The sequence below is a fragment of the Gracilinanus agilis genome, chromosome 2, assembly GCF_016433145.1.
Source record: "Gracilinanus agilis isolate LMUSP501 chromosome 2, AgileGrace, whole genome shotgun sequence".
NCBI lineage: Eukaryota > Metazoa > Chordata > Mammalia > Didelphimorphia > Didelphidae > Gracilinanus > Gracilinanus agilis.
Genome location: NC_058131.1, coordinates 605154414 through 605174101, shown reverse-complemented (window position 1 = coordinate 605174101; position 19688 = coordinate 605154414). Strand labels below are relative to the sequence as shown.

General features: G+C 38.3%; 1 protein-coding gene across 1 annotated transcript in view; it reads right to left on the bottom strand.

Annotated features, from left to right (window-relative positions):
• Positions 1-19688, bottom strand: part of LOC123236214 (cell migration inducing hyaluronidase 1) — a 116469-nt gene that overhangs the window by 41355 nt on the left and 55426 nt on the right. Inside the window, exons 13-16 of the mRNA XM_044662509.1 lie at positions 9952-10157; positions 5025-5094; positions 4104-4232; positions 1313-1398 (exon numbers count right to left, since the gene is read on the bottom strand). Of these exons, the coding sequence (XP_044518444.1) occupies positions 1313-1398; positions 4104-4232; positions 5025-5094; positions 9952-10157 (491 nt within the window). The remainder of the gene's footprint in view (positions 1-1312; positions 1399-4103; positions 4233-5024; positions 5095-9951; positions 10158-19688) is intronic.

The following is a 19688-nucleotide window of genomic DNA, read 5'->3' as shown; positions in this document are numbered from 1 at the left end:
AAAAAAAAAGAAATACAAAAAAATTCTACAGCTGATGCTTATCAGGAACAGTTTGAGGACAAACGACAGACATCTGGTCCTCATTCATTCCTATTGCTAGAGATGGCTCAGGTTGGAGAGCAATATGGAGAGACCAGGAGGTTCGCCATACCTGAGGGGCATGGAGACTTAAAGTCATAGAGGGGAAATTTTCCTTCCTTCCTTCCTTCCTTCCTTCCTTCCTTCCTCTCTTTCTCTCTCTCTCTCTCTGTCTCTCTCTCTCTCTCTCCCCTTCCTTCCTTTCTCTGTCTCTTGTATCTCTCCCTTCTTTTCTTTCCCTTTTAATGTATTTTTAAAATATTATCTCGGGGCAGGGAGGTGACTCAGTGGGAAAAGATCCAGGCCTAGAGATGGGAGATCTTGAGTTCCAATCTGATCTCAGGTACTTCCTAGCTGTGTGACCCTGGGCAAGTCACTTAACCCCAACTGCCCAACCCATTCTGCTCTTCTGTTTCGGAACTCTTACTTAGTATGGATTCTAAGACAGAAGGTAAGGGTTTAAAAAACTTATCTCATTTGATCTTCACAACAACCCTGAGAGATGGGTGCTATTATTATTACCATTTTATAGCTGAGGAAACAGAGGTATATGGAAATTAAATGGCTTACTCCAGGCCACACAGCTACCAGGTATCTGAGACAATAGGTGAACTCAAGCCCCAAGTTCCATTCACTGCACTATCTAATTTGTTGAGTCTCTCTCACTTCTTTCATTTAAAAATAAAAGAGTAGAAGTATGATCCTTTGATTAGATAAGAGCCCTTCTATCTCTTAACAATCCATAAGACTATCTTAGAACTCCTTGACTATTCCTCTTATTTCTGGAAAACTATCTATAGTACTGGATTAAATGGCTTCATCTTTTTCTGTACTTTTGGCATCAGCTTTATAGGCCTTGCCCAGCTTTTAATGGACATTTCAAACAAAACTAAGAGTATTTGGCAAGAGATCTAGTCATTCATAGCCCTTTCCTTCCCAGGAGGCTTGTCTGCCCCAAGGATTTACCCCAGCCTCAAAGCTGTCATCTTGGCTAACTTAAATGGAAATGGAGAATATGCCTGATTGATTTAGAGACGTACTTGACGACTCTGTTTTCCTTGACCCCTAAAAGACTTCAAATCAAGCAAATGATACGTAGCTTCTTTCTCCAAAAAACTGCCCTTGAATTTGCCATGGAAATATCTAGATGAGAAGATGTCTGAGTCAAGCAAGGCCCGCCATGCTCGATCTGGTCTTCCAGGGTTCCAGAGGCATAAACCGGGCAGTTAATTACCTGGCAGAAATGATAGAGAGGAAAGGCCTCTTGTCCTTGGCAGATGCTTCTGTGGTTTTGACTCCATTGTCGATGATCATGCCAGCCTAGGGAGGAAAGAAATTTGGGACCTATTATATAAACTTTGGTATGTAACAGTTATTCACAACAAATGCCCCATGAAATTCCTCTTTGAGAAAGTTTTACCACCCCACTCAACCTTTTTATCATAGATCCCCAAGAAAGATGCAGGACATGAAAGTGTCTAGAAATTATGATTATTGCAATGTGGTAAAGGATAAAGAACATGGGATTAACTTCCCATTCAGACCCTGATGTAAACTAGCCATGGATCTCTAGGGCTTGGTTTCCTCATGTGTAAAATGAAGTGAATAAAGGCAGCTGGGTGGCTCAGTGGATTGAGAGTCAGGTCTAGAGATGGGAGGTCCTGGGTCCAAATTTGACCTCAGACACTTCCTAGCTATGAGCCCTTGGGCAAATCACTTAACCTCAATTGCCTAGCCCTTACTTCTCTTCTGTTTTGGAACCAATACACAATATTAATTCTAAAATGAAAGGTAAAGGCTTTTTAAAAAATGAATAAAATAGACTAAATAATCTCTAAATTCACTTCCAGTTTGATTAATCTATGATACTAGGTACCTAGTTTATAGAGATTTAATTGGAATTTCCATATTTTCAATTACATTTTATTTTATCTTCAGATCTTTGTTCCCTTTCTAGTGTACCCTCCTCTCATCCTCAAATGAGAAAGAAAGAGGAAAAAAATACCCGTTTCTGCCTTCGTTTAGTAGCTCAAAATTTTAAAATTACATGATAAACACTTTTTACATCTATTGTTTCACTACTCATTCTCCCTTGCAATCTGTCTTCTGCCAATATCACTCTACTAGAATCATTCTCTTGGAGGTCACCAATGATCTTCTACTACCAGATCTAATAGCCTCTCCTCAATCCTTTTTCAAAACTTCTCTGGAACATTTGGTACTTAATGCAACCTCATTGTTCTTGAAAATGGTTTTTCTTGATTTCTAGAAAACTGATGTACTTGGTTCTTTCCCTCCATTTTTAACCACTCATTGTCTTCTTCACTGGCTTTTCCATCATCTCCAAACTGCTAGTCAGAGATATTTCCTAAGGACCATTCCCAGCTGCCTTTCTTTCTCTCTTTATACTCCTTCCCTTAAATATCTTCATTTTCAAGCCTTCAGCTATCATCTTTATATAGATAGATTAACTATTGTTGTGACCTTTCTGTATTCTTAAATGTCGACTAGCATCTCATATTAAACATGTCTAAAACTAGATTGTTCTAAAGTAATCATCTTCCTCCCTAAATCAGTTCCTCCTTGTGACTCATTTATGTCAAGAGTATCACCCTTCTTGACTCCCTGTTCCTCAGCTTTGAAATTTTGGAATCTTCTTTGGCTTTATTCCCTCTCTCTCTCAAGAGATCTACCACTATCTGAGAATGCTGACCCTTTGCTCTCCTTTTGCTCCCTTCCTATATATACTAGCCGAGAAGCAATTGTTTGACCTGGGTAGTGAACCCTTTCCTTTATTTTAACCCCTTTCTCAGCAAGAACCACCATTACTAGGTAAACCCCTCCTTGTCCCTTTTTTAAGACTGATATCCAGACTCCATCAAGTCCACTTGACTGATCTTATAATTTGATTGAAATGGAAATCACCAATTTATTCTATGAAGCTTTCATTAATCTTTCTAGCTGGAAATAATTTCTGCCTTTTCTGAACTCCTACAGTACGTTGCATATATCACTAATATAGGACTTAATTTCTTTATTTGTGTGTTGTATCATATGATTTCTTCTGAGACTATAATCTCCTTGAAGGCATGAACCATGTCTTAAGTATCTTTGTATTCTATACCATGTCTTACACATAGTAGTCACTTAATAAATTCTTGTGAAATGAATGAATGAATGCATTTAGATTTGAAAAAATTAAATTAAACTTATAGCAACTTTAAATAATATTTTCAAAATTATTAGATGGCAAAATATCATCTAGTCAAAATATGTATTTGGCCTTTCCCATATTTCCAGGATCTCATTCTTCCCTTCCTGGAAAGAAGAATGAGACACTAGGAAAAGGGACTACACTATGACTATATTATTTGCAGAACCCCTCCTCCAGAATTTCTCCAACAAATCCTGCTTCTGTAAATAATACCAAACATTCATATGAAACAAGTTTCTAAGTATTATCATTTGTTATTATATTGACAAATATTTGGCTGACTCTTTTGGTTTTCCCCCAGCTGTTTAGGCTCCACAGGTACATTTATAGAGTTCTATTTTGTTTCAGCTCTCTCCCTTTCGGGCTGGGGAACGTGGACCAGTGCTTATTTCTATGGATAGCTTACACTATGCATCCCCATCAAATGAATCATGAAAAGGATCTCAAGACATTACTCTTCCAGAAAAGGAGAGGTGAGTCTCATGCCAGCAAAAAGAAAAGCCAAGCATCTTTTCCCTCATTTGGTCTCTATCCAAATTCTAAGCCCAGGCTCAGCAGTTTTAAGTCCACAGTTTTCAATCTGTTTTATTCAAGAATAGTTTTAAAAGTCTAGTGGGAAAATAGCAGTAAATTGGGACATCTCCAAAAAGTTTGCCTTATTTCCATATACAAATTCTGGAAATACAAATTCTGTCACTGTCTATGGCAGAAAGAAATGACTAGCATACCTTCTTAAGTAAGCCAAGAAAAGCAAGAGTCAATATGGTTGATTTTAGCTTGGGACAGCACTTTCTACTTCATGAAAACTTACCCTATAGTTGGAATGAGCCCGGTTGTTATAGAATTTTCCCAGTGGAATGTGCTCTGAGTAGCCTGGGGAATACATTCCTTCTGAAGGTCCTGTAGGCACGTGGTGAAAAATGAACCAAAATCCAGTTTCCTGTTGGAGGAGGGAGGAGGAATAGAAGGCAAAATCCATATAACTGTTCATTTCCAGGTCGATTAAATCTAATCAGGCAAAGTATAGTAAAGAATGTTGAACAAGTACAATGTCTTTACATTGCTCACACATTCCCATAGCCTCTCTTCACAAACATATTTTCAATTTTCTTTCTGAAGAGCATATTGAAGAAGATATAATTTTCAGAGCTGTCAAGTCATTTAATTTAAACAGAGCCATAGCTAGTAATTTTTGTGCCCAGGGCAAGCAGCAAGCACCATGGTACATGTCCTCCAACACAGCTGGGGAGGCTATCCTATGCAGTAGGAGTGTGGATGTGGTCCCTAGAAGCCAATGAGGAAATCATTGGGAGAGTGGCATCAGTAGTTTCTGATTTTAACTAGTTTTTCTCATTAACTAGATACAAAACTTATGAACAGTTATTTCTAGCTTCTGAAGGTCTACAAGTGCTTTTACTACTATTTAAATTTAGCACAGTGGGGTGAAACCCATGTCTTACTACTGTAGCTTTGTCTTTAAAACATCATAGGCTTACCATTTCTAATTTTTATAAGTTCTGAGGTTTATCTATTGCTTGAACTGCTTCAATACAAACCTGATTTAGAAATCTTCCCGAGGACAAACGATGAATGGATTTATAGCGGTGAGTGAAAAAAGAGCTAGATAAATTTCAATCTTCTGGGATGTCCACATGTCCAAAGAAGTGATCAGCTCTAACCATCCCTAATCCTCCTTTTCTATTTCTTCCAAAAAAGAAGCTTTTATACTCACCTCAGAACCTGCTGCCGCACAATTCACAAGATTGTTATTGGGATTTGCCATCCAGAAAGTGGACACAGCACTGCAAACATGAAAGAAGAGGCTGAATTTGCATAATGTAATGACATGCTCAAGAACATCACTGAGCCTTTCTATGGGACTATATAATTTGTTTGAAGAGCCTCTTACAGAAATATCCGCATGTGAAAAGGCACCACATCTCTGGTTGAAAACTGTTTATTTCCATTCAAATACATTTTTATTTAAGAATTTAAACTATTTAGAAGGGAAAAGGCCCTAGACTCTTGAAGAAAGAAGCCATTTGTGGGAGAGGCCCCTGAATGTTTAGGTAACTGATTTGGAGACCAGTAAAGTCTATAAAACAAAACAAAATGAAAAAATTCTGTTGAATAATAGGCATCCACAGGAATAGAGGAAAGTATTAGCCTTCAGTAAGTCAGGGAATTCTCTTTTGATTGCAAAGACACCATTTCTAAAGATCTGGGGTCAGAAAGTAGCCTTCTGCCTATTCCCACTTGAGAATGTGTGGGAGGTAATGATCTTTTCCCAGCTAATAGAAAACTGCATGAAATGGAGAAAGATTCTAGTAAAACAGAAAAAAACTTCATCTTGGACAGAGAAGATGTATGATCAGGCAGAATGAAATGGGATTGGTGGGGCAAATTAACACTTTCTCTATAAAAAGTCATAATCAAGTAGTTATGGGTATATTATGCTTTTTGAGGCTATGAAGTCCTAAAAGGCTGAAACCCTCTAGAGAGCTGAGGCTTAGCATGAGCCTTACAAGGCTACTGATGCAAATAAAAGATTTGGGATGACTTTTATATTCAGCCTTACTTGAGAAGTATTACTATGCCAAAGTATTTACAATTTTAGTATTTTATTAGTTTCAAAAAATCCACTTAAGCATTTTTAAGAGAATAAAAGCAAGAAAAAAGCTGAAATTTTTTTGGCTTAACTAATAGGTCAAATAGCTAAATAAAGTAATTAAATCCAAAGAATTTTTCATACTAGCGAGGAGTCTTAGAGAGGGTGGATTCTGGAGCTAGTTATGGTTAATACGGAAACAAAAGTAAGCTTTATCTTGATTGTTGAAAAGCAATGGTGGAGGATGGTGCTGAATGGAAGTCAGTCTTATTTTATTTTTATTGAGAATGGAATTTTAAAGCTGAAAGTAACCTTTAAGATTATCTTAGTCCAGTCCTTATTTTACAGACGAGGAAACCAAGGTTCAGAGATGATGAATGGCTTTTTCAGAAAAAAGAAAAATACCTTCATAAATCTGAAATGTGACCATTAGCTCCCCAAACCCAAATAAGAAGAATTTTGTTACATATTGATTGTGGAATTATTTTTTTTCTTTTGCTTACACTGCAAAACTATTAATATTCTCCCAAGAATAAATCCTCATGGCCCTCAGTATAAAATCCACTATTGTCTACTAGATCTTATCACCTTCTTTTTGCTTATCTGTCACCTCTATATTCTTCTTTAAAAAAAAAAAAACAAACCTTGGGGGCAGCTGGGTAGCTCAGTAGATTGAGAGCCAGGCCTAGAGATGGGAGGTCCTAGGTTCAAATCTGGCCTCAGATACTTCCTAGCTATGTGACCCTGGGCAAGTCACTTAGCCCCCATTGCCTATCCCTTAGCAGTCTTTTGCCTTGGAACCAATACACAGTATAGATTCCAAGATGATATTAAATATCAGTTCCAAAGCAGAAGAGCAGTAAAAACTAGGCAAGTAGAGTTAAGTAACTTGCCCAGGGTCACACAGCTAGGAAGTATCTAAGGTCAAATTTGAACCCAGGACCTCCTGTCTCCAGGATTGGCTCACTATCCCAAGCCTCCTCTCTGCTCCTCACCTCTATCTTCTTAAGAAAAAAAAAAAAAGGTCTCTGGCCTGATGACCTAGGTCAAGGCTCCAAGTCAAGAGCTATCAAGGACGGAACAATCCCATTTCCCCAATTTATAATATGATTGACCACATCTTAGTAGTAAAGGGCTTCATTCTTAATTTTTTTTTGCAAGAGGTGGGGACATTACTTATGAATTAGACTACTACTCCCATTTCCCTTGTAGAGAAAGTAAAGTTTGAAGTGGAAAAGTAAAGTCATGGAAGGATAGGCTGAGCCAACTCCTGGCATCACAATGCTTTTTATTGACCCAGAGTATAAAGCAAATAATGGAAAGAGAAGTAGCTTTGGAGTCAGAAGAAGGCATAGATTTGAATCTTTGTTAGAGCACCTATTTTCTTTATGGGCTGGAGCAAATTGCTTCACATTTCTTGACCTTAATGACTTTATTTCTATAATAAGAGGGGTTGGACTAGAAAACCTCTAAGGTCCCTTCTGTCTCTAAATATTATGATCCAAAGGTCTATAATTTCACTGAGAAACAACTAAAATTTTCCAGTCTATCAGACAATCCTGTGAAGGAAGTGACTAATTAAGAATCAAGGTCACTTACAAGAATGATTTCATGTTTTCTTGAAGAAACTCCTACGATAAATTTCAGCATTATCCCATTCATTCTATGTTTTTCTGTGGTGATGGGAACAGAAACGATTTTCTTTTTCTTTAAACTTTACCCAGTAAACTGGAAAAGTCTTGGGCATCTGCTTTTGAACCACTCTAGGGACAGAGTCCAGCCCTAGCAACTGCCTCGACAATTGTGTCAAAAGAACTCATGTAATTTACTTCCTCTGAACTGACCAATGAGACACGGGAACAGATTTGGAAACAATCTGTAAGCATCAATCCTACCATCTGGTACTGGTCTCTGCATGTTAATGGTGAGGAGCATTTTCAGCTAGAGTCACTGCTTTGCTTTTGAACTTCCTTGACAGATGGCAGGAGGTGACACTACAAAGTCACTGGCAGAAATTTCTGGAAATGTGTCCGAATCAATCACCATTTTAATAATCCACTAAATCCATGACAACAGCCAATAATTTCTTGATGTCAGTATCTGACGCTTGAACATTTTAAAGTAACCCAAACTTTATTATACCATACACCTACCAGTTCCTTATAACCTATGTGCTGTTCGTCTTTGAGTTAGAGAAATAATGTCAGATTCTCCCAGGATTTAAGTTTTTTTTTCTAAAAGGAAAGTTGAGTGGTTGAGAAGTTGCATAACTCTTCTATGCCAGTAAGGACCTTACTGTTTCATTATTTTCCTTGACAAACTTGGAAGGTGTCTTGGAAATTATTATTATATATGTGCTTTGCTTCATATCATTTATTTGCTCAATCTTTGGAGCAAGATTCTCTCAAAGTAATCATTTAAAAAAATAGTTGAGGTGGAGGGTGAAAGGGCCAGTTAAGTGACTCAGTAGATTGAGAGCCAGATCTAGAGATGGGAGGTTCTGGGTTCAAATCTGTCTGTAGATACTTCCTAGCTTTGTGATCCTGGACAAGTCACTTAATCCCCATTGTCTAGCCCTTACCACTCTTCTGCCTTGGAACCAATTCATAGTATTGATTCTAAGATAGAAGGCAACGGTTTTAAAAAATACAAGATAGTAGAGACAATAGATTTAGAGTAGAAAGGCCATTTGCCCAAACTCCTAACTTTACAAATAAGAAAACTAATTTCCAAAGTAGTTGTGTCTTGCCCAAGATCACATAAGCAATACGTAGCAAGTTGGGATTCAAACCTAGTTCTTCAGATTCTAAAGGTCTTAAGTACTCTGACCACTGCATTAAATTGCTTTCTTACTATGTTTCCTCCAAAAGCATAGCTTTTTGGAAGTAAATTGGGTTCTTTGGGTTCTTGCCCTCCTCCCCAGGCTACTAGCTTAATTCCAGAGAGAAGATCTTATGTTATGAAACTCTGGCTCTGATCTGAGATGATCACATAAATAGTTCACAGAAAACTGTTGCAATTAGCTTATATTTGGAAAGCCACACAGAGGTTTAGGCCATAAAGAGATTAAATACAACTAAGAAAAAGGGGGATCATACTCAATCCTGCTGTTCACTTTGCAAAAGCTAATCCTGGCAGAAGTAGTCCTGTTGGACCCCCAACATTTGGAAGAGCAGCTGCAAGAATTTATAATAGCATCTTGGATCTAGAGAGGAAGTCTTGGTACATCATGGAATCCAGGAGAGTCAGTTCTGATGTGGAAAGTCATTTGGTTTACTGCAAAATGCTAAACCCACAGGAAGGGCTTGATAAATACTTGGTGAATTGTTCGTCTTTTAAATCTTTATTGGCCTCTCTCTCGAGATGTCCCAAGGCACATCAGAAGATGATGTCACGCTTGGCACTGGCTTTTCTAGTTGAATCGTTTCACAAAACTTGGTGTCTGCAGTGCTGAAATACTAAGTGACAGCCTTTTGGTTTAGGCTGAACTGGCAATAAGGTTGAGCCTGACTCTAAACTAAACATGTGGACCTGATACGTCAATTGAATCATGCCTTTTGGAGCTGAAAGCCTTCAAGATTATTTTTGTTCATTTCTCTCATAGATGTTGAAAACTGAAGCTCAGTGGAGTGGCTAATTAGGTCACAAAGTCAGAGGATGCTTAAAAATGTTTGTGGCTGATTGAATCTGAACTCAGTTCCCCTTACTCAAAAGCCATTACCCTTTCCACTATACCATTAATTCTTTCTTTTCCTTTTAAAACTTTACCTTCGAGGTGGGGGGCAATTATTCAAATAATACAAGAAGCCACAAACTTACTTTGGAACTAATTAGTGGTTATTTTGGTTAAATCTGGATTTAGTACTCTAATGAATTCAGTCACTACACCTATAAATATTTACTTTAAACTATACAGACTTGCTTATACCTCTTAAGTGGGTAATCATGGTGCCCAGTATGACTTCCCAGAGGCTTTGCCCTTTATGCTGTTTCAACTTTGAGGTTTGTGTCACCATTTTGGATGTTGGAAGCTTTGAGGTTTAGGTCTTACTTGCAATCCTGCCTGGGTTTGGGGATGTATCCTGGGTAGGAATCTTCTGTAATCATCTTGCACATTCTGCTGTCCCTATCGGAGGGGAGGAGGGTTCCAGCCTTGACCAGCAATCCAAGGCAGTGATCGAAGGTGTTCCGTTCCTCAGGTCCATCTTCAGTAAAGAAGCAGTGGCCCAGGGAGTCGTAGCCCACAACATCCTTCACCTTTAGAAATCAAAACAAAAGCAACATTTTAGCTAGTACTCTTAGCCACCTACTCATTAAGATTTTGATATTGCCATTAAGTGATGAAGAAAGGCATAACACCTTGGCATCAACCAAGACAAAGTATCTGTTTGCAAGAAGGAAGCAAAATGGGTCAGTAATATTGTAGAAGTGAATGTGAGTCATGGCAGGAAAGTTACCTTTTGACTCCCTGAAGAAGAATGGAACTCTTAGACCTGTTTCAGTCTGAAATTGCTCTTCTAAAGTAAAGAAGTGTTTATTCTGGCAGTCACCTTACTGCTATTTCCTAGGCTATCATGTTCCTATTCCATCCTTCCTCTTTCCCAAAAGCTAAACATATTGTTGTCCCCAAAGTGGGAAAGTCAGCACGCATTGGCACACATTTGATCAGATGCCAAAGATGTGTAGGAGTCTGGAGATTTTTAAGTTTGTTGTTCTCTTTTACTGGAAGAAGAAACTGAGGCCCCAAGAAGGAATAGAATTCACTTCCAGTCCCTCAGTTTAGGATTCTATAATAGCATTTCCAAGTTGCAGAATCCCAGTCCAGCTTCATGCTCTCCATGACCTATTGTCTTCCTTTAAACCTCTGTCATCAGGTGTTAACCTTGAATCAAGTTGCTTTACCACTTGACGAATCAGTATTTCAATAAACCCCAATTCTTTCAATAAATGTCAACTTAATATAATATATTACCTTTTCTCCTTAGGAACAACTCAAGGAGCTAAGAATACCTTGGAAGTTAAGTAAGGAAAGAAAAGATTCCCCTTATACAAATTTCACTTTCCTATTCTCTGAGTAGAACTCTATAATCACATCTACTCTCTTTTAAAAGGCATCTCACTGACCCCTTAAGACATGTGAGATGCTAAAACCCCAAATGCGGTCACAAAGAGTTGGATGAGACTCAACAGCAATACTGGTTATTCTTTCTTAAAGTTAGTGTGGGCTTTTTCTTGTGTTTCATTATCTTCTTCCCATTCAGAATGAGGAATGAATGATAAGAGGAGTGGGATGAGACCAAAAAAGGGATTTAGATCTTTTGGGAGAATAAAAGAGGAACTGGAAATAATATGGAATTGTAGGGAAAATTGTGCACCCATCATTAATCCTTTTGGTCATCCTCTTAGCATTCTCTTGGGGGTTGATGAAACACAGACATGAGATATCAGTAGCCATCGAATCAGAGATGGAACCATATTCAGAACTAAGTGTTGCTAACTTTCTCAGCTTGCGTTCTAATTTGACTGAAGGCAGGACCAGTTGACATTGGCATTTGGTGGTGGAGGGCCCTGGAACTGATCCTGAAGATTCCACTCATTTATTTTGACTTTTCATTGACTAGCTTTGCTCCCTAGTCCTGGGGTTCCACTTCAAGCTTTGGCGTCTGTTTTGTTTTATGTAATACACTTGCTCCTTAAATAATTTTTTAAATCTTTTCACATTTAATTCAAACTCTTCCTTCTTCACTCTATTTCCATGCCCAGAATGAATATTAGACGATCATCATTTTTTCATTCCAATGAGCCTTAATCGTCTTATCGAATAGAAAAGCTTATCACAAGGGTCTGTTTAAATTAGAACTTAAATCTCTATGAAGAAATCTTCACTTCTAATATACTTTTCTGAGCTTCCATTATATTACATGTAATTGAACTGAATGTAATACAATCATTGACAAATAAAATTCAATAAAGATAAAGGTAGAATCTTATACTTGGGTTAAAAAAATTAACTTTGCAAATACAAGATAGAGAATGCAGGGTTACATATTAGTTTGGCTGAAAAAGAAAGTGTTTTTACTGGACTGAAAGCTCAGTATGGGTCAACAATGTGATACAGCAAGCAAAAAAAACCTAAAATATTCTGGCTGCAATAAAAGAGGCTTAGCCTCCAGGAATTAGGAGGTGATACTACCATTATGTTCTGCTCTGGAAAGGCCACAGCTAGAGCATGGAATTCTGTTCTGGATACTGTGGTTTAAGAAGCTGGAGAGCATCCAGAGGAGGGAAAAGAGGATGGTGAAGAGTCTTCAATCCATGATAATGAAGGCTGTTTGGACTGTCTGACCTGGAGAAGACTTGGGGGATGAGGGAACATGATAACTATCTTTGAGTGTTTAAATGACTGTCACCTGGAACAGAGACATTTTTTTCCATTTGGTCCCAGAGTACAGAACCTGGAGAACTTATAAAGAGGCAAATTTTGACTTGAAATTTTTTAAAAAGCACTTTTCTAATAATTACAGTGGAAAATAGAAAGTTCTTCTTCAGGAGGTAGGGAGAATCTCTTCATATGAATCTTCAAGTAGAAGTTGAATGAATGCTCATACTATAGCACTATAATGGGTATAATTTTTGAAGGTATGAGTGGAAATAGGTGTCTACTGAGGTCCCTTCCAAATCTAAACCCTGTGATATATTTATACTAATCGACACATTTGCATTCCTCACAGGGCTATTTTCACTTGAGCCCAAGTAGCTCTATTGGTAAACACATCTGTTGCATGTTATAACCAAGAGACTGCCATTAGTCCATTGTTGATCTGCCATGTCCAATGAATTGCAGATCGAAGCCTGTGAGCATGGCACCTGGCAGATGGCCTTCCATCCCTGTCCCTGCCGTTGGAGCCCTGTTGCTTATGCTCTTGATTGGATTTCACGCTCCTTGGCTAAAAGGTGCTTCACGGGGAAGCAAGCTACCAAAGGAAGCTGAAGAATGTTCCCTGGTTGCTGACTGCAAAGGAAAGAATCTAGTTGTGTGGTTTAGGGGGAGAGCATGCTCACGTCCACCAAGTTTGCCTTTTCTTATGTTGTTCCTTCTACTTGGAGTTCCCTTTCCTCTCAAAATCCTAGCCATCCTTCCAAGTCAAGGTTCCATCTTAAATGAGATAATATTTGGAAAGTGCTTAGCACAGTGCCTGCCACATCATAAGCACTTTATAAATGCTTATCCCTCCCTCCTCCTTTATGAAGATTGCCTCGACTTCTCTACTCAGAAATAATTTCTCCTTTCTCTATAGAATCATTGCATTTTGAACTCTTTTTTTAGCTCTTTTCTTATTCTGTATTGTATAATCTGTGCATGTGTCTTACTTCCTCAGAGAAAATATTAGCTCTGTGAAGGTAAGGAAACTGTCTTCCACCATTGCATCCTTCCAAAGGGACTTGTGGGAATAAAAGAAGGTGAATGGCCCAGGATCTGGCACATAGTAAACACATAACAAATATTTCCCCATTCATTCCTTCTCATTCTCTAGGAGGTTTGAATTTAATTCTCTTTTGGAACTGGAGAAAGTTATTGAAAGAATGGTCGTTTCTTTGTTTTTCCTTGTGGCAGATAAAAGAAAGGGTAGAGAAGTCATCTTTCTCATATTTTTCTGACCTTAGAAACTATTCAAAATTAGGCATTGTTATATGCAGGGGGTATGCTAGTATCACTTTTAAGTTTAATCTATATTACTAACATATTCTTAATTCTATACAATCAATAAAACAATCTTGATTTGTATTGTTGATGAGGAAGGCCATTATCCCTAAGATTCTGTCCCTTTCTATGATCCAGAGGTCATTTCCATCACCTGACCTAGCAGTTTCTAATTATATTTTTGTTACAAAGTATGAATTTTAATATGCTTTCTCTTGATTAATTTCATTAGTAACCAGGAAAAAATGAAAATATATTGCAATTCTCAGAGGAAACAGCAAGACATAATTGGAAACAGTTCTGGATTTGGAATCAATGGACCTGAGTTCAAATCTTGGCTCTGTTATATAATACTCTTGGACAAGTCTCATAAAAACTCTGGGGCCTGGGGTTGGGCTAAATTAACTCTATGGCTCCCTTTAATTCTAGGTTTATGGATTTGAATCTGCTTTTATATTTCATTATAGAGACACAGCAGCCAGGGGCTTTCTGGTGCTGATACCATTAGTCAGGCCACAAACTCTTAAGCTAACAAATGTTTATTCTTTTCAATGAGAAGTATAAACAGAATTCTGATTCATGAATTTACTAATTGTTTCTCCATTGAGAGGAATACTGGCCATACCTTGAAGAATAACTAGGAGAATAAGTACATTCGGAAACAAATTTCTAATTCAAACAAAGAACGTCGTCTGGGAAAACCAGCTTTTTCCAACATTTGTGCTCATAAGCTTGATTGCAGAGAAAGTCTTACATGAGGAGGACAATACTGTTTCTTATTAGAAAGCTATTGTCCATTTGAGAATTGCTTCCATTCCAGCTCCTGGCATGTAGGTAGGAAAAAAAGGCTTACACAATCCTGGTGGAATGTACTATAGATTTTAATATCAGAGTAGAGTATATTGTACAGGAGACTTGAATTGATTTCTTGACTGCTGTCAACAACAGATGGCGTTTCCAAAATGGTGAGGCCCTTTAATAAGAAAGTATAAACCCAAAGGAAAAATGGCCAATGCAAAATGGGGCAGATGGATTCCAACTCCCAAGGAAGTTTTCCAACATTTAGAACTCTTTGCTCTGGTAATGAAGTCCTCACTCATCCCAAGGGAGAAGATGCCAGACAGAGGAAACTCAAGATCTCTTCACAGGGTGCGGTTGTTGGGTATTTGCTTTTGGGTAATAGCACTGAAAAAGCATTCTCTTTTCATCAGTTTCACCATCCCGTCTGCATTTCACTGCTGCTGTTTTGGCTGGAGAAGCTGGTTTCTTGTGGCATTTCAAAGTTATAGCCTGGTAAGTAGGGTTTTACTAGGAAGTGCCATAAAGGTCTATAATTTCCAAATAGAAGCCCATCTTTTTTTTGGCACTCAGAAAATGCCAAAGGCTGAGCATTTGAGTTGGCATCAATCCTGTGTGGAAATCAGGAAGATTTCCTGAAGATAGGCTAAAATCAGCACTTTTTTATACTTGTATATCAACGAATCTACGCCTGCACTATCCATAATTCCACTGAAAGATGGAATCCTGTTATGCAGGGCCTTCCTCTCTGATTTCTACCCATTCTGCCATGATTTATGCCTCTCCATCTTACAGAAAAATATTAAACATTTAAAAATATAAAACATTTTAAAATGTTCTAAAAATAGAGCAGAATTTTTAAATGGACATCTGATCATTTCACTCCGAAAACATAGTAAATAAGAAAATTAAATGAAAGATAAATATTTTTTACAGTTGTGGGCAAAGAAACTCAAAATCCTATTGATGAAGGCCACAAAATTATATGAAGTAGCTTTGATTAGACATTCACTTCTCTTTAGCAAATTTTTGATTAAGATATTTCATTTTACATGTAATTGTATGTACTAATTACATGTTATAATTATATATAATGATTACATGTAATAGCAATTACATATAACAACAATGTGTTTTTTGAAGTCATATGATCCAAATTGTCTCCCTCCCTTACCCTAGATCAGGGGTCAGCAACATATGGCTCTTTCTGCAGGAGCCATAAAGTCAATTTTTTTCAGGCGCTGTTACAGGAGCGCGCACTGTGAGCACTGTACAGCTCTCACGAAATTACATTTTTAAAAATGTGGCGTTTATGGCTCTCACGGCCAAAAAGGTTGCCGACCCCTGCCCTAGATGTTAAGCAATTTGATCTGGGTAATGCATGTATTATCATGCAAAACATATTTGCATAGTGTTCATTTTTGTAAGAGAATAATCGCATAAAACCAAAACCCCCAAATAAAACCCCAAATAAAGCGAAAATAGCAATTTTAAAAATTAATCTTTTTCAGTCCTCATAGCATTTTCCCATGATGACAATTCCAAATCTTTTCCATTTATCCTCAGACCATGAAGCCTTCTTTACTCCCAATAGATGTCCCTGCATCCTACTTTATTGAAGGTATCAAGACCATTCCACACAAGCTGCTACTCAAAATTTGTTTTTTTTACCCATACCATATCTGTTCTCTTCCATCTCAGATGCTAAAGTGTCTCTTTTACTTTCATAGGCTAGCCTGTGCCATTGATCTCATTCCCTTCTACATCCCCCAGGACCCTGCTGCATCAATAATACTTTCTTTTTCTTGTAACTTTAATCTCAACATTTCTAATGCTCCTGATCCTACCTAGTTTTCATTAAGAGAAATCTTTCCCCTCCACTGTTATGTCTGAAGTCTAAAAACACACCAGAACAAAAGCTTAAAACAAATGCCATATCAGAAATGCAGGCAAAGTTTATTCTGAAAAGTCTTTCTCATAATAGTCTTTACTAAAGTGCTGACCAAGGACTAAGACTATCAGTTTTGGCACCCAGGGCAAGCTGTATGAAATATGATCTCAAATTAACTTTTAGAACAGATTCATTTGAGGAGTGAGAGATATTCTCACTCTGTGGAAGAATAAAGAACTCCAAGGAATCATTCTAATGGAAGACACCCAAGAACATAAGGTTATTTCTGGTGAAGTTAAGGGGAAGCAGAGGAATGGGGGCAACCTAGGCAGATCACTTGGGATAGAGTTGGTGGGAAAAACATCCTCTTTAAATGAATAGTTTCTTATTTTAACTTGATTTCCACCAAAAGCTAAGCTCAATTTTTTTTTCTAAGATTAAGTGACTTGTCCAGGGTCACAAAAGTAATGTTCCAGGAAGAATTTGAACTCAGGTCTTCCTGATTCCAGATCCATAATTCTTTTTACCTCATTACTCATCTCAACCAATGCCATCCAAAGGCATGAAAGTGGTTTAACATAAGAGCCTTTTCTTCTTAATGCTACTCAACTGTTTAATTCCAACCCTTAAAGATACTCTCCACTTGAGTTAGCTTGAGCATCTGATTTGCTATTTTCTGAGTGTTCTTTTCTTCCTCAAAAGCTTTTTAGATTTAAGTGCTGTGAAATGTCTTTTTTCCTGTACTGGATCAACTGGTACCTGTCTTCGAGAATAAGAGAGTTCAGACACATCCAACGCTTTGTAACCCCATTTGAGGATATGGTGAAATGGCTGGGATGCCAGGCTTGGGCTCAAGAAGTCTTCTCTTTTTGATTAAAAATCCAGCCTCAGATACTTACTAACTCTGTGACTCTGAGCAAGTCGCTTTACCTTGTTTGCCTCAGTTTCCTCCTCTGTAAAATGAGCTAGAGAAGGAAATGGCAAACCACTTAAAGACCCCACATACAGTAGAGTCAGACACAACTGAAAAACAGCTCAACAACAACAACAAATAATTGTGGAATGTGCTGCCAAGGAAAACTTATTCTCATAACAATCCAAAAGCCTATCAAAGTTGGTACTGTTATCTCTCGGGTCTTTATCAGACAAACAGATGCTAATGCACAGGAGTTCTGCATGATTTCCTTTGCTATGTGACCAGCAGTTAGTTCTGCCACGCTAGCACTCCCTGAGTGATCCCAGTGCAGGGAAAAAATGGCATTTCATAGCACTCAACTTGAACAAGGCGCCAGCTTATGCTGGGAAACAGAATATCCAGACAATAGTAAATTAGATACCGAGGGACACCAGAGACATGTCAGCACTTACCAATTTCAGTGACTGAATGGTCTTTAGTATAAGATTGGCAATCAGAAATCCCCAAATTCAACTTTCAGTCTGCCAATGACTTTTTTCTATTTTTCCTCCAGTCTGTAATTAATCATCACCTCTCTAGGGACGTAGATTTCCATTCTCTGGACTAAGGGTAGGTTCAACTACCCCCCACCCCCAACAAGATGAAGAAGATGACGTAAGTGCCTGGAAGATGATCAATGCCACACCCGTGGTAAAGATTTTTAATAACCCCGGACCTTCTCATAGTGCTTTGAGGTTTACAAGCATTGTATATTTGTGTATTTAATCTAAGATCATGGGTTTTGAGCCAAAGGAACCTTCTTTGGTTACTGAGGCCAACCCTCTTGTTTTACAAATGAGGAAACTGAGGACAAGAGAGGTTTAGTGACTTTCCTGAAGCCACGTGAAGGAGCAAGGAATTTGATTCTAGGTTCTTTGACTCCAAATCCAGCGCTCTTTCCACTGTCCCATGATCCTTCTTTGTTTTATATCTCATTCTCATTATTTAACTCTTAATTGGTTGGAGATCAAAATGGAGAAGGGACACAATGAAATTGCTTCAATCTTTGCTCCTTTCCTTGAGGAGTGGAGGAGAACTTTGTTGATAGAAACCACCAGGGGGACTGATATCTGTGAGAATAATGGCAACCCAGGCATGCCTTTTTATATGGCTTACTTCTGTGGCACATACCTAAGGGCTTGGGGTTTTCTTGCTATGGATTGGTGCTTCTGTAAAATGTTTCTGAAAAGCCTGTTTGCTCTGAAGTATAAAAGAATAAACTCCAGAGCGGGAGGAAGGGCAGTGAGTCACTCAGCCAATTGGTCTGTAGACCTGGCAGAGGGGGCCAGTTCCTGATTCTGCCTCATGTGAACCATGTCATGTCCTAGATTTGGGACAAAAATGACCCAAAGTGGCTATGTCACAGTTTGGCACCAGTGCTCACTGTATCCTTTGTTTTCACATCTAGAGATTTTAATTAGGTTAAGTTCCCTGTGACCATGAACTAGGTTTCTCCCTTGAATCCAGTATCCTAACAGCTACAGGGTAGATGACTCAGAGAATCTTTGAATCACAGAATTTTAAATTGCAAGATTTTAGAAAGATGGTGACTGCTTGAGACCGCAGTGATGTCAGGGGATGAGGGTGGAGCCAAAAGCCTAAAAGATCATTGTCTTAGTTAGGGCAGTTGTTTGGAACAAACCATCATTTCTTGGGTGACTAGTATTGGTGGTGCAGTGGAGAGAGCACTGGGCTGGCAATCAGGAAGATTCATATTCCTGAGTTCAAATCTGACCTCAGACACTTACTAGCTGGGTGATCCTGGACACTTAACTGTTTGCTTCAGTTTCCTCATCTGGAAAATGAGCTGGAGAAGGAAATGGCAAACCACTCGGGTGTCTCTGCCAAGAAAACCCCAAATGGGGGCATGAAGAGTCTGACACAACTGCAAAACAACTGAACAAAAACTCTTCCCTTCATAATGTTATCCTGACTTACCCTGTGCCAATTGGTTTGCCCCCTCGCCTCCTGACTTTGGACCATGGCTCTGAATTCTTTTGTGTCTCATGTTTCACTTTTTGGGTTTGTTCACCCTTTGAATTCTGGTTTGACCTAGCACTAAATCTTTTTACCCACGCAGATCATGACTTGAATCTCCTTCCTAAGAAAGGGGATCGACATCGATACACATAAAACCCAGTGGAATTGCACATTGGCTACTGGGAAGGGGGAGGGTTTGAGGGGTGGGGGAGGGAAAGAATGTTAATCATGTAACCATGGAAGAATATTCTAAAAAAAATTAAAATAAAATAATTTATAAAAAGAAAGGGGAGTAATCTCTTCTGCACTGCATATTGCTCCTAATCATTCGCATGAATCAGTCCTCTATCCACCATGGGGCAGGATGTGACAGTAATTCTTCGAAAACCTTCAACTGAGTGAATTATTCACCTATTGTTTCTTTTCTTTTTCCTTTTTTTCTTTTTGAAATTCTTATCTTCC